The 13,305-nt window shown below is 35.8% G+C and overlaps 1 protein-coding gene across 2 annotated transcripts in view; it reads right to left on the bottom strand.

Annotated features, from left to right (window-relative positions):
• The window catches only part of PPP4R3B (protein phosphatase 4 regulatory subunit 3B), a 50,300-nt gene extending 42,844 nt beyond the window's left edge, over window positions 1-7,456 (bottom strand). For both annotated transcript variants that reach the window (XM_070932231.1, XM_070932233.1), the window contains exons 1-3: window positions 7,122-7,456; window positions 5,485-5,540; window positions 453-551 (exon numbers count right to left, since the gene is read on the bottom strand). In XM_070932231.1, coding sequence (XP_070788332.1) covers window positions 453-551; window positions 5,485-5,540; window positions 7,122-7,263 — 297 coding nt within the window. In that variant the 5' untranslated portion in view covers window positions 7,264-7,456. The remainder of the gene's footprint in view (window positions 1-452; window positions 552-5,484; window positions 5,541-7,121) is intronic.
• Window positions 7,457-13,305: the final 5,849 nt, after the last annotated feature.

The following is a 13,305-nucleotide window of genomic DNA, read 5'->3' as shown; positions in this document are numbered from 1 at the left end:
AACTGTCAGTGAAATGGGACTGGTGGGCTGCACACCAAATTTAGGTTGCTGTATCATGTCAGGTGATGAAGGAGTAGTACAGGAGGGAGGAGGAAGGAAGGATATTCTTGTAAACCATCACAGCTATCCACTTTTTCTGAGCAATATCAATGGTATAAGTTAATAATAGTATTTGTAATTGATGTTATACAGCAGAATCACAGTCACTGCAAATCTCAAAATAATTTCATTGTAGAAGTATAAATGTAAAGCTGTCCTGAAACGGTATTTTAAATAATGCCATTGAAAAATCACACATCAGCTAAACTAGAAAATAAAATTTGTAATTCATACTATAAAAATTAAGATACAATTAAATGGGTCATCAAAACATTATTTCAATCACAAAGTTTATGAACAGTCAAATCTAATTTTTTTAAAAAAATAATAAGAACTTTAAATGTAATCCTTACCTGGCAAATTTTTTCCCAGATTTCATCACAGCCAGCTTTTTCTTGAAAACTCAGAGCTAAATCATAATTTTCTGCTTCTGACCAAACAATCAAAGTGTCCTATTTTAAAATGGAATATTAAATTTATTATTTGACTCTACTGAAAAATGTAACATACAGCTAGGTTTAGGTGTCAAGAAAGTAGCTTTCAATCACCAGTACAAAATGTAAGAGAATAGGGGAAGAATAGGGGAAGAGAAAGACGATCCACCACTATTATATTTTTCTCCATGACTAGTCATATAACCTTTCAAAAAACACATTTTATGTAGGATAGATAAATCCTGATACACACACTACCACTCATTTTTTAGGAGCTCTAGTCCAAAGAAGCATCTTACTAGGAAGATGGCAAATACTTTAGCACAAGATTATCTTTCAAGGATTCTTATTACTATAAAAGGGTTATAGTGAGAAGACTATATATACATATACAGTTAAAGGCAAATATAGGGGAATATAAATATGATCTTGTATGAAAGGAAATGACAATCCACTCCCAATATTCTGTCAAGGAAACCAAATAGACATTCATAACCAAGACAATGCCAAAATGAAACTGGAAGATGAACTCTTCAGATCAGAAAGTATCCAAAGAGCAACTAGAAAAGAACACACAGCTCTGAGTGGTATTTATGATGTGGCTGGATAAAGGTTGATAGGAACCCAGGTGTTCATGTGGCCAAAGGCAAAAGGAAAATTTAACACAGTAAACATATGTACCCCATTGGTATGTGGAATGTCAAAACCAAAAACCAGATGTTGTCAAAGCAGTAATATCTAGATATAATACTGACATTATGGAAATCAGTGAACTGAACTAAACTGGGTCACTTCATCTCAGAAGGACATCAGATCTTTTATCGAACATCATAGAACAAATGGAGTAGTGAAAATAAACAAAAGGTATCAAAGTTAGTGTTCAGACATAACAAAATGACAGGATGATCTCAATTTGAGTCCAAGGCAAATCAATTGATATTGCAATGATTCAAATCTATGTTTCAAACAAGAGGTAGCGAAGGAGTGGAAGGGTTCTATGGTATTATGCAGCACTTTGCTAACATCAGACTAAAAAAGGGAGGTGTCATATAGGAGGATGGAATGCGAAATTAGAAATAAAATAACAACTGGAATAATGGGAAATAATGGCTTTGGCATACAAGATAAAGCAGGAAACAGACTATTAGGGATCTACTAGTCCTAATAGGACTAGTATACCTAGTAACTATAAGCAATTTCTTATTTCAACAATCTGAAAGATAGCTTTATACATGGGCACCACTTGATTAAAAAGACAGCAAGTACAGCTGGAGAGGCTCAACTGATTCAACAAAAACAAGACCTAATCTCACTGAAGCTCATATCACAAATTATTTCTTATAAGATTATAATTTAACTTAAAACGTAAAAGAATCAAACTCAAAAGATACCTCAATAATATTACATATGATTATGCATAGAATGTGAGTTCAATTAGTGATAAAGATGAAACAAATAAAAGTATCTCAAAATGCAAAAGGTCAGAGAAGATACGTCTGTTTGTAGACATAATGAAAGTACCGGTAGCTGAAGGAAGATAGAAAGCAAAAGGCAACAAAAACACTGGGAATTTTATGCAGTCTATAGAAGAATTTGCATAATAATTAAGTCAGAACAGAATAGTGGGAAAACAGCATATCAAGATTTATATCGTCACCATGTTTATTTAACTTGCATACAAAATTTAGCATTGCATTTTAAAGACCATATGTAGGATTGTGGAATTTTTAGATGTCAGCAAGATTCTCTTGTGATGATCTCTTTCACTAGAAAACCACGAATATAGCATTGGAAATGCCAGACTAGAAGAAATAGCAACTGAAATTAAAATTACTGGGAGAAATATGAACAACCTCATATATGCTGATGATGGTATTTGATGGCTGGAATTAGGAAAGACTTAAAAGAATCTGTTGAAAGTGAACAGCAGTTAAAAATTAATGCAGAGTTTAGTATCTGATATAGAAAAGACTTTTATCTTTCTAGGCTCAAAAATTCACAGACATACTATGGCCATGAAAAGAAAAAAAAATCTACTTATTTGTTGTAACATATTGGTTAAAATCTGGTCTATCAGAAAGATCGAACAAAAATAAATGATGTATTTCAACTGTGGTGCTGAAGAAAACTCTTGAAAGTAACTTCTATCTGAGAAAAACAAATAGCAAATAATTCAGAATTAGATGAACTACCCTGTTTCTCTCAAAATAAGACAGCCCCTGATAATAAACCCTATCGGGCTTTTGAGTGCATGGCAATAAGGCCAAGTGTTTATTTCAGGGTTCAAAAAAATATAAGACAGGGTCTTATATGCTGGAATCACTAATAATACAGGTAAAGTTTAGATATTTTGAATGTTTAATGTGGAGGACCCAGTTGTTGGGGCAATAAGCTGACTTTGTATAAATATACAAAAGGATGAAGGCTATTGCTGAGCACATTGTAAGCCGCCCTGAGTCTTCGGAGAAGGGCGGCATATAAATCAAATTTAAAAAATAAAAATAAAATAAAAGTCACTGGAGAAGACTCCGAAAATCAAAGGCAATTTAAAAAGAGGCTGGCCAAGAGAAGGTGGCTTGATACTATCATTGATGACACAAGAACAAGGTCATCAGTATTCCAAGAAGCATTTACTGAGGCAAAATCCCAGCAAAATTGTTTTGGAATACAAAGAGTCAAAAATGATTAAATGAATAACTAATTCAAACTATATAATTCTGAATAGAAAGAAGCAGGAGAGTCGTCTCTGATGAGATGGGCGGCACATAAATGTAATAAATAATTATTATAAAGTTAATAAATTATGAAAAAGTTTTAGGATAATTAAAATTGAAGCAATCCTATCCCCATATCTTACTGTATTTAACAAATTACATATCTTTATAGAGTTTATCCAAATAAAAGCATCACTAACAATAGTAGTTATTTTCAAATAACTGTACTGCTACTTTTATTACTTCAGAGAATATTTTTAAATTAAGATGTGTTTTTAAAGAGCAAAAGTTGAAAACATGTAATATTTGTCCAACATACTACAATACAAAAATAAAAAAACCCACACAGTATTACAAATGTTTTCTCAATTTTCTAGGAATATCATTATGTAAAAGCTAAACCTACCTTAAGGATAAAACTAGCTTTTATTTGTTGGGCTCCATCTTTGATCTCATTTGAGTATGGTAGAAATTAGAAATTACAAAACCGAAAATTTCTTACATTAAAGTAAAATTTTGCTACTAGATACAGTTTCTAAATACTTGGATGCATAGTTTAATTTTCTGATTTGCATATGTTATATCTGAACATTCACTATATGCTCTTCTTATTTTAGATTATAAAGATCTTTTCAGATACTAATGCTAATTTATCTCTTAATTTTTCACTCTGAGGAACTGATCTAGTAAAAGTATCCTCTGATAGTACTTGGGACATCTATTAAAAATATTTGAACACTTTTAATGGCTGGGTTCACACACTGCTCCAAGCAACAATATGGTTTGTTGGTTTATAGTTTATCATCATCTATGTATCCACAGTTGTAATTTATAAATCAAGTTTCATAGGTTAACCTAATGCATAAACTAAGCCACCTGTAATTTATTCATTTGAATCATAATTTCAACCATGGTTTATGGGCTGTACGAATTCAGCCAATATATTTTAGCTGAATTAACATAAGAGTAAAAATAGTAAAGCAGTGGCTGACTTGTCTGGTTTTGAAGTTAACATCAAGCCCGTAGTTTGATGGGAGATCTCTAGTAAAGGGACAGTAGGCTAGGCTGGGAAGTCAACAAGATATCCTGGAAAATGGTAACAGCCAACTGCTTCTGTAATGCTATGAAGAAAACTACACAAATGTGCCCATGGAAGTCTTCACAGAATGAAATTGACTTGAAAGAGACTATACCATTTTATGGAATTTGTTAGAAATCTATTGCAATGAAAAGGGCATCATTAACAACTAGAATAAAATACAAATAATTTGTTGTTCTTGTTGTTAGTTGCAAAGTCATGTCCAACCCACTGCAACCCCATGGACAACGTTCCTCCAGGCCTTCCTGTCCTCTACCATCCTCTGGAGTCCATTTAAGCTCACGCCTACTGCTTCAGTGACTCCATCCAGCCACCTCATTCTCTGTTGTCCCCTTCTTCTTTTGCCCTCAATCTTTCCCAGCATTAGCCTCTTCTCCAGTGAGTAATAATTTGAGATTTGCACAAATTGCAACCCACCAAGATGTATGCAAGTCATCACCCCAAAATGTAACCTACTAAATGTAACCTACTAAACTTTGAAGATTGGTGAACATTCATATGGGCTGCAATAAATAGCTGAATAGCTGCATTCAGCATGGAGTAATATAATGTAAACTAGTACATTACAAAATAAATAATAATTAATGTATTGATAAAAAAAACAAAACACCAAATAGTATTATTAAAACCGGACAGAAAACAGAAAACTAATGGCAGATAGTTCAGCAAAGGTGCTGCCCAACATATAATTCTGTATGGCTCACAACAAAAAATTATAATAAAATCAATAAAACATAAAAATAAAAATAAAAAGATGGCAAGTCTGATGAAGCAAGTGGTTTCACTCTCCCTCACCAAAAGCTGGGGTGAAGAGCCAGGTGTTCTTGGCTCATCTAAATAGCAGTGGAGACTATCTGAAACTCAGAGGCAGGGGGAGCCTTGTTTCAGAGGGCAAGCACTGCTGCAGGTGTGTACTTCTAGGGTCCCAAAATGTGAATGTAAAAGATAGCATTTTCATATATTAATCTCCAATATTTAATATACACATATCCCTTGGCTTGCCTTTATCAGTATGTGGACAACTAAGATTTTGATATATAACAAAACTCTAGTTGTCCAGTTACCAGACTTTTTTTTTTTTAAAAAATAGTATTTTCAATAATAGTAACATAGTTGAAATATAGAAAACAATACATGCCTGTTGTTTTTGATACGCAGTGTTTGGATTTATCTTCGATTCCAACAAGAGTGAACCTGAAATGATGAAAAAAATCCACCAAGAATTTAAGTAAGTAAATAAAAAGTCTTAGGCAACTTAAGTAATAATTATCCACTTTAAGGACTGTACTTTATTCTAAAACTTTTATGCAAACAGTGATCAAATCTGGGAATTTTAAGATAAAATTTCAGTGTGCCTTTCTCAAGCTATGTACCATTCATTTATCTATGAAAAAATATTCTTATTTTTCTTTGATAGCTAACATACATTATATTTACAAAGCTAAATTATGTAATCCTGAATTTATGTATTATATACTGTGTCTAAGCAATCATGTTTCATGGCAACAGCTCTCCAGCAATCACTTCCAAGGTTCACAAGATTTATTTAGTACATTAGCACTTATTCATTAACAATATCAATACATTTTCTGCTAAAAAGAACTTTCTAATTTTGAAAACATGGTAAATTTTATTTACCATAAAAATACTAAAACAGAAAAAAGGCCTTCCATCAGCATATAAAATTTGATACAAATGTTTATTTTTCTTTTTTTCACCACCAAGTACAACCAAATTAATGATTAGAGACAATTTTGAATATTTTGCTTTCTTCAGATATAGTTTTAGGTCACTTCTACTGAAATATTATGTCCTTAATTCAGACACACTCAAAAACAACAAGACAATAAATTGGATAAAAGTTTAAAATGTAAGAATTTTAAGTACCCAACATTCTAAACAATAGAAAATATAGTAACACAAAGTACAATTTTTTTTCAAGAGAAAAATTATAGTTTGTTGTAGCACTCTAAAAAGTAACAATTTAAATAATTATGTTAAAACTTAAATGCCATAAACGTTACTACTTTCTTTGCTTCACACTAAATGCACTAAATTTCTGAAAATAAAGTTTAGATGTAAGATGATGGAAAATAAGCAAATCCCTAAAGAATACTGTAAAATTGAAAGAAAATATGAAAACTGGAGCGCTCTTCTCATGGAGGCAAGCTTCAGAGAAAACCAACCCAGAGTGCTGGGACATATCTGAAAAGCTCATAGTATCTGAAAGTATAAATCTGTACTACAAAAGGCCTATAAAAAAAAAATCATTAGCCAAATCATCTTCAATGAGTAACAATTACCACAGTTTAGGATCATGAAAGTTCTGAAAGTTTTCTAGAAGTTAATGTTTCCCACTCCTCACAACACATTTAGTATCCTTTCCCCAAAGTCGCCCAATTAACTGACAGAGGAGTTACCAAATAACTTTTATAATCAACTAGAACAAATGAATCCCTTAAAGCAGTCAGTAAGGTTCCCCAATTATAACATGCATGAATTCAGGGGACTATCAAGAAGGTACTTAAGGGTTTCGGGGTTAGTAATATTTGGGGTGAAGGGGTCCACTAACCTGACCCTACGATTTCGCCTAAATATAAAAGAGAGACTACATATGCGGGAAGGAATCCGTGGCCTCAGCCCAGGGTGTGTGAAGTGGCGGTGGCTGAACTCTCCCATGGGTTGTTTCCCATTCCCCTGGCTGGGCTCTATTGTCCCAGAGAGATTAGCAGCTGCCGCCATCCCCTGCCTGCCATTATCCTTCCCCTTTCTCACCGTCCGACTCGGCTCGGACGAGCAGCGACATCCCTTTGAGCCGCTCCACGTATGTGGACGAGACGTGTCCGGTGCCTCTGTCGTCCCATTGCCGCTCTTCGTTGAGCGTGTAGACCTTCACCCGCCGCCGGGTATCCGACATGGTGGGGCCCCGGCCCGATCGCAAGGGACGGGGGAAGGACCGGCCGGGGGCTGAGAGCGTCACTCAGGAGGCCTTTAACTCGCCGCTTTTCATGACGTTCAGGTCGGAGCCGCCGCTCCTCTGCCACAGCAGTACCAACTAGCAGCAGCAGCCACTAACACCGCGGCATAGCCGCCATCTTGTAATCCGACTCCTGTCCCGTCCCTGCCTTTCTCTTCCTCTCCTAGCCGGGGGAGGGAGAGGGACGGAAGGCCTGCACGGGCTCCACTAGCAGGGGCTATGGCGGCCGGGAAGGGAAGCAAAAGAAAAGGCTGTCAGTTTGCGAAGGAGGAAGGGGTTGAGAATACGTTGCGCCTGCGTGGTGCATACTCTTCTGCTGGCGGCGGGAAAGCTGCGTTGCCCTGGATTTTTTTCCCTGCAGTAAGAGTTACCTATTCCCGGGGTTTCTTGGAATGATATCGTCTCTAAATAGGAGGCGTCTCTGAAGGTCCGTCTCCCAATATTCCCAGCAGTTCTCTCCTTTATTTATTGTTTTATTAAATTAATCTGGGTTTCTTTGCTGTTGCCTTTGAGATGACCCATTCCACTGGTTGCAAAGGCGTTGAAGACGATGACGAGGAGTTGGGACGAGACAAAATCACCCACCTCCCGCGCTCATCAGTCATAATACTGTATTTTTTTTTTCATCAAAAAGATTCTAGAGCTATTTTACCCCAAGACCTGTGCTTAACCTTTTCCTTCAACTGCCTTTAGAAAACGCGCTACTTGATACAGCTGGAGCACAGCGAAGAAAGACTTCAGAGATGGACAAAATAAATAGGGTGGTATAAAGAAGTTAGCTTCAATTTTTGGAGTTGGAGTACTTTCAGATGCAAACTGACTTGCTAAGGATTTTAGCTTCTATTTATAAATAACAGTCTTGATGCCCTACAGTTTTTATCAATTCTGCATGGTTTAATAATAATAATAATAATAATAATAATAATAATAATAATAATAATAATAATTAATAATTAATAATAATAATAATAATAATAATAATAATAATGACCACCTGATCAGTGGGTGCAGCAAAATTTCACAAACTGACTACCTACAACGCCATGACCGTGTTGCTAAAATCATTCACTGGAAATTGTGCCATAAGTTTGGATTTGAGTACAGCAAAAACCACTGGGAACATCAGGTTGAGAAAGTTTTAGAGAATGAGAAACTCAAGATCTTGTGGGACTTTAGGATTCAGACTGACAGCCACTTGGTCCACAACACACCTGACATAACAATAGTTAAAAAGAAAAAAGTATGGTTCATTGACATTGCAATACCTGGTGATGCACGAATTGAAGATAAGCAGCAAGAAAAAATCACAAAGTACCGGGACTTACAAATTGAAGTTGAGTGACTGTGGAAAAAGAAATCGTGTGTTGTCCAGATTGTAATTGGAGCCCTCGGAGCAATACCCAAAGGGCTACCCCGCTATTTAGAAATCCTAAATTTGCCGGACTTGAACATTTTGACTCTACAAAAAACCACCTTACTCGGAACAGCTTACATCCTCCGACGATACCTTAACAGTTCCTAGGTCCTTGGTTAGGACTCGAGCTGCTGAGCTATTAACCAGCCTCAAAGGCTGTGAATCTCACTAAAGATTAACCAATAAATAATAATAAAATAATAATAAAATAATAATAATAATAATAATAATAATAATAATAATAATAATAATAATAATAATTTTATTTCTATACCGCCCTTCTCCCGAAGGACTCAGGGTGGTGTACAGCCAATTTAAAAACACAAGACACAACAATAATTAAAAATTAAAATAATTAAATAGATTTGGCCGATTTAAAACCCCAAAAATTAAAATACCCCAATTTAAAATTATATTGACCCTGCCTGGCGGAACAACAGGGTCTTCAGTGCGCAGCGGAAGACCCGGAGGTCGGAGATCTTACGTATTTCCGGGGGCAGTTCATTCCACAGGGTTGGGGCTCCCACAGAGAAGGCCCTCCCTCTGGGTGTCGCCAGCCGACATAACTTGGCTGATGGCACCCTGAGGAGACCCTCTCTGTGGGAACGGTTTAGCACAACTATGTTAAGTCATGATGCATAAAATCAAGAGCAAGCAATCTAAGGAACAGAACTAGAAGGATGCCATGACTGATGGTATCAATTAATAGAATAACAGTTGGGAGGGACCTGGGAGGTCTTCTAGTCCAACCCCCTGCTCAAGCAGGAAATGTATGTGTCAGACAACTCAATCCTTTCTTAAAACCTCCAGTGTTGGAGCACCCACATCTTCTGGAGGCAAGTTCCGCTGATTGTTCTGTCAGGAAATTTCTAAGTTGCTTTTCTCCTTGATTAGTTTCCATCCATTGCTTCTTGTCCTGCCTTCAGGTGTCTTGGAGAATAGGTTGACCCCTGTCTTTTGGGGCAGCCCCATAGATATTGGAACACTGCTATCATGTCAGTTCTAGTACTTCTTTTCATTAAACTAAAAATACCCAATTCCTGCAATTGTTCATGTTTTAGCCTCCAGTCCCCTAATCATCTTTGTTGATCTTCTCTTTCTAGAGTCTCAACAACTTTTTGATATTGTGGCAACCAAAACAATGCAATGTATATTTACCAAGGAATTATAAGAATGCTGCTGAGAGGTCAAGAAGAACCAGAATGGATGCACCACCTTCATTCCTTTCCGGTCAGAGGTCATCCATGAGGACAATTAAGGATTGAGGCCTTCTCAATCCCAAACCATGACCTGAACCCTGATTGAAATGGGTCTGGATCAGGGGTCCCCAAATGACTGACACCAGGCTGCAGCATACAAACAAGTATGTACAAGTAAAAGTGAAGCCCCATCCATGGGATGCAAGCAGCATTCGAAACCATGCCCCCTCCAGGCCATGGAAAAACTTTTCTCCATAGAACCGGTACCTGGTGCCCAAAAGGTTGGGGGACGTTGGTCTAGATAATCCTCTTCATCCAAGGTTCTCTGCAGCTGCCACGCATCCACTGTCTTCACAATCTTCCCTGAGAAGGGAAGATTGGAAATTGGGCAAAAACTATCCAACTTGGTTGGGTCAAGCAATGTCCTCTTAGGAGGGGGTACACCACTTCCTCTTTATGAGCTGGTGGGACAATCCCTCTTTCAAGGAGGAGTTAACTACCATCCAGACCCAATCCTGCACCCCTTCCCACACAGCTTTAATAAGACAGGAAGGGCATGGATCAGGTGACTGAACTAGCAGCTGAGAAGGCCTGATTCACTTCCTTCTGGTTCCAGGGCTCAAATTCTGAAACTAACAATTTCTACTGAATTAAAAATATTAAGGAAAAGGGAAAAATATTTAATCTAGGTCCTGGAATGTCAGAAAAGCAGACATTTGGGGTTATTGTACAAGACAGGATAATATAGCAATATTTTTCTTTAAGACAATCAATAAACTTGTGGCACTTAGATTTAAGCATCATACTATAAACCAAACTATGCACTGTATTAGAATAATTACCCTGTTTTCCCCAAAATAAGACATCCCCTGATAATAAGTCCAATTGGGCTTTTGAGTACATGGCAATAAGGTCAAGCGCTTATTTCAGGGTTCAAAAAAAATATAAGACAGGGTCTTATTTTCAGGGAAAATTTATATTTCACATTTCTAAACTACCCACCTCCCTTCAAAAAGGGGCTCTTTGTTAATGTTAAGATCACAACTAAAATAAAAAGCTTTGGCAACTGAATTGTACATAATATCTAAAACACCAATGTAATGTGAGTAGGAATTTTGCTGAAAGAAAAGTGGAAGAAAAAAAAAATTGCCAATAGGAAAATGCTGATAGACTTTACTTAGGGAGATGCATTCTAGCCAGAAAAGGCTTCTAGAAATCAAGCCACATAGGGCCAAAGCTAGTATTGTGATTTGCACTTAGAAATGTATAAATAATCAATTGAGGTTAGTCACTCTTGATATATTTGCATATTAAAAAATACAAACACTATCATCCCAGGCTGCAAGAACCAGCTGCAAAAAGGAACTCTTGCATTACTTATAAAAGAAATGCGTGTTCAACTGAACATCTACAACTGCTGAAAATATTCATAAAGTAAAGTACATATTTGTGATTCTTCCAGAGCTCTAAAAACATCACCTTGCTTTTCATCAGCACCAAAAAATGGTAGCTGGCATCCCCCATAGTCTTATCCAATTACACTGCCAATAACTGTACCAATGATAGCTGACTATTGGCAAATGCTTCCCACTGTTTGACAGGAAACATATAAAGATTATAGTGTAAGTCATCAAGTAGATTTAATGCAAGAAGTGAAAAACCATCATCACAAAAAAATCAGTTTATATCACACCTCAACCACTGTAGTCTTTGCTTTCTAATCAGTTAAGTCCAGTCCCCATACACCTAAGTATCCATCTGTATCATTTAAAGACTACAGTTGTTCATACACAACACAAATATGACTTAAAATACGATTACTAAAAGACAGAAATGACAAATTTAAAAATTTTGCAATTTTAATGAAAAAGGAATGGCTTTCGATATATTTAATTTTTAGTTTTAAAGAAGTGACTGAGAGATAATAATCCTTAAAAAAAGTAGCAAGTTCTCAAGTGCCAAGGTAATAGTTTAAGATGACAGCAAAAGGGGTATTTCTCACATATTTGAGTAACAGAACAGTCACTTACTCTGAACATAAGGGAATTTTATTGCCATCTCGCCAAGTTATGTATAGGCCTAGTCCATCAGTATTAGCTGGAATAGATGCAAAAGAAGTTCTGAACTATTACTTAAGCTCCTGACATGTCAGATAATCTTGCATTACTGGGGTAAGACTCTTAACTATTAAGTGTCACAGAACTAAAATCCTTGTTTTACAGGCTAAACCAAATTTTGAATTATGTCCAGAAGAATATCATGGCAACACCAATTTCCAGTCATAAGGCAAGCAAAGCCTATTATTAGGAGAAGCACATGATAACCCACTGTAGATCAGATGAGAAGGGTAAATATAGCACTTCGTATATCAGCAAATAAACATTTGTAGTTTATTCTGTCTGTACTTCATAGGTTTTAAAATGTAGAAAAAGTTTCTACAAATGATGTGTATACTTGTTTTGGAAAAGCTAGCACAAAGGCTAGATACCCTGTTTTCCCCAAATTAAGATATCCCCTGATAATAAGCCCAATCGGGTTTTTGAGTGCATGGCAATAAAGCCAAGCGCTTATTTCAGGGTTCAAAAAAATATAAGACAGGGTCTTATTTTCGAGGAAACATGGTATTTTAAAAAATACAAAAGTATCTCAGCCTCTGAGACACTTGAGATACGAAAACGTATCCAGTTCTTTAAAACTAAAAAGCCTATTATTTTTTATACACATTATCAATAAATCAATTTGACATGCAGATGTTAAGAAATGAGCGGAATAAAGAACCTGAGGGTCCTATATTATGGAAGTGTTTTAACTTCTATAGCAAGAGTGTCAATGGCCCTCAAATTACAACTTACACAACAAAAATATTTAGAGTGTATTTGATTCCATTATGTTCATATAGAAAAACTGTCAAAACAGCATTTTGTTGGATATGTAATGTTTTTTTGTTTAAAAACGTTTCTATACTTAATTTTGGGAGAAAATGTTACATGATTATGCAACAAAAGCTAAAAATATTAGAGTATAATATTTTTCTAAATTATATACCTAATACATGGAACTTGACAAACAATATAAAATGGATTTGCAAATAAATTCTGTCCAAATCAGACAATGTGATTGTCTGGATTTGTTTTCTCATTTTGTCTCTCATAGTTGAGGTCTACCTATGATGACAATTACAGGCCTCTCTCATCTTTCTAAGTGGGAGAACTTGCACAATTGGTGGCTGACTAAATACTTTTTTGCCCCACTGTAACTGTTTATTCTTTGTATTTTTCTTTGTTGTATTTGTTTCACTTTTTGCTAAAAGTTTTTCTTTTGACAATTTTTTATTAATTAAAAAACAAAAAAAATCCATAAGAATGTGAA

Source organism: Pituophis catenifer, unplaced genomic scaffold, assembly GCF_029215685.1.
Source record: "Pituophis catenifer annectens isolate HBS135680 unplaced genomic scaffold, rPitCat1.0.hap2 SCAF_1, whole genome shotgun sequence".
Lineage (NCBI taxonomy): Eukaryota > Metazoa > Chordata > Lepidosauria > Squamata > Colubridae > Pituophis > Pituophis catenifer.
The sequence above is the reverse complement of the archived record's forward strand: the minus strand, read 5'-3'. Positions and strand labels throughout refer to the sequence as shown.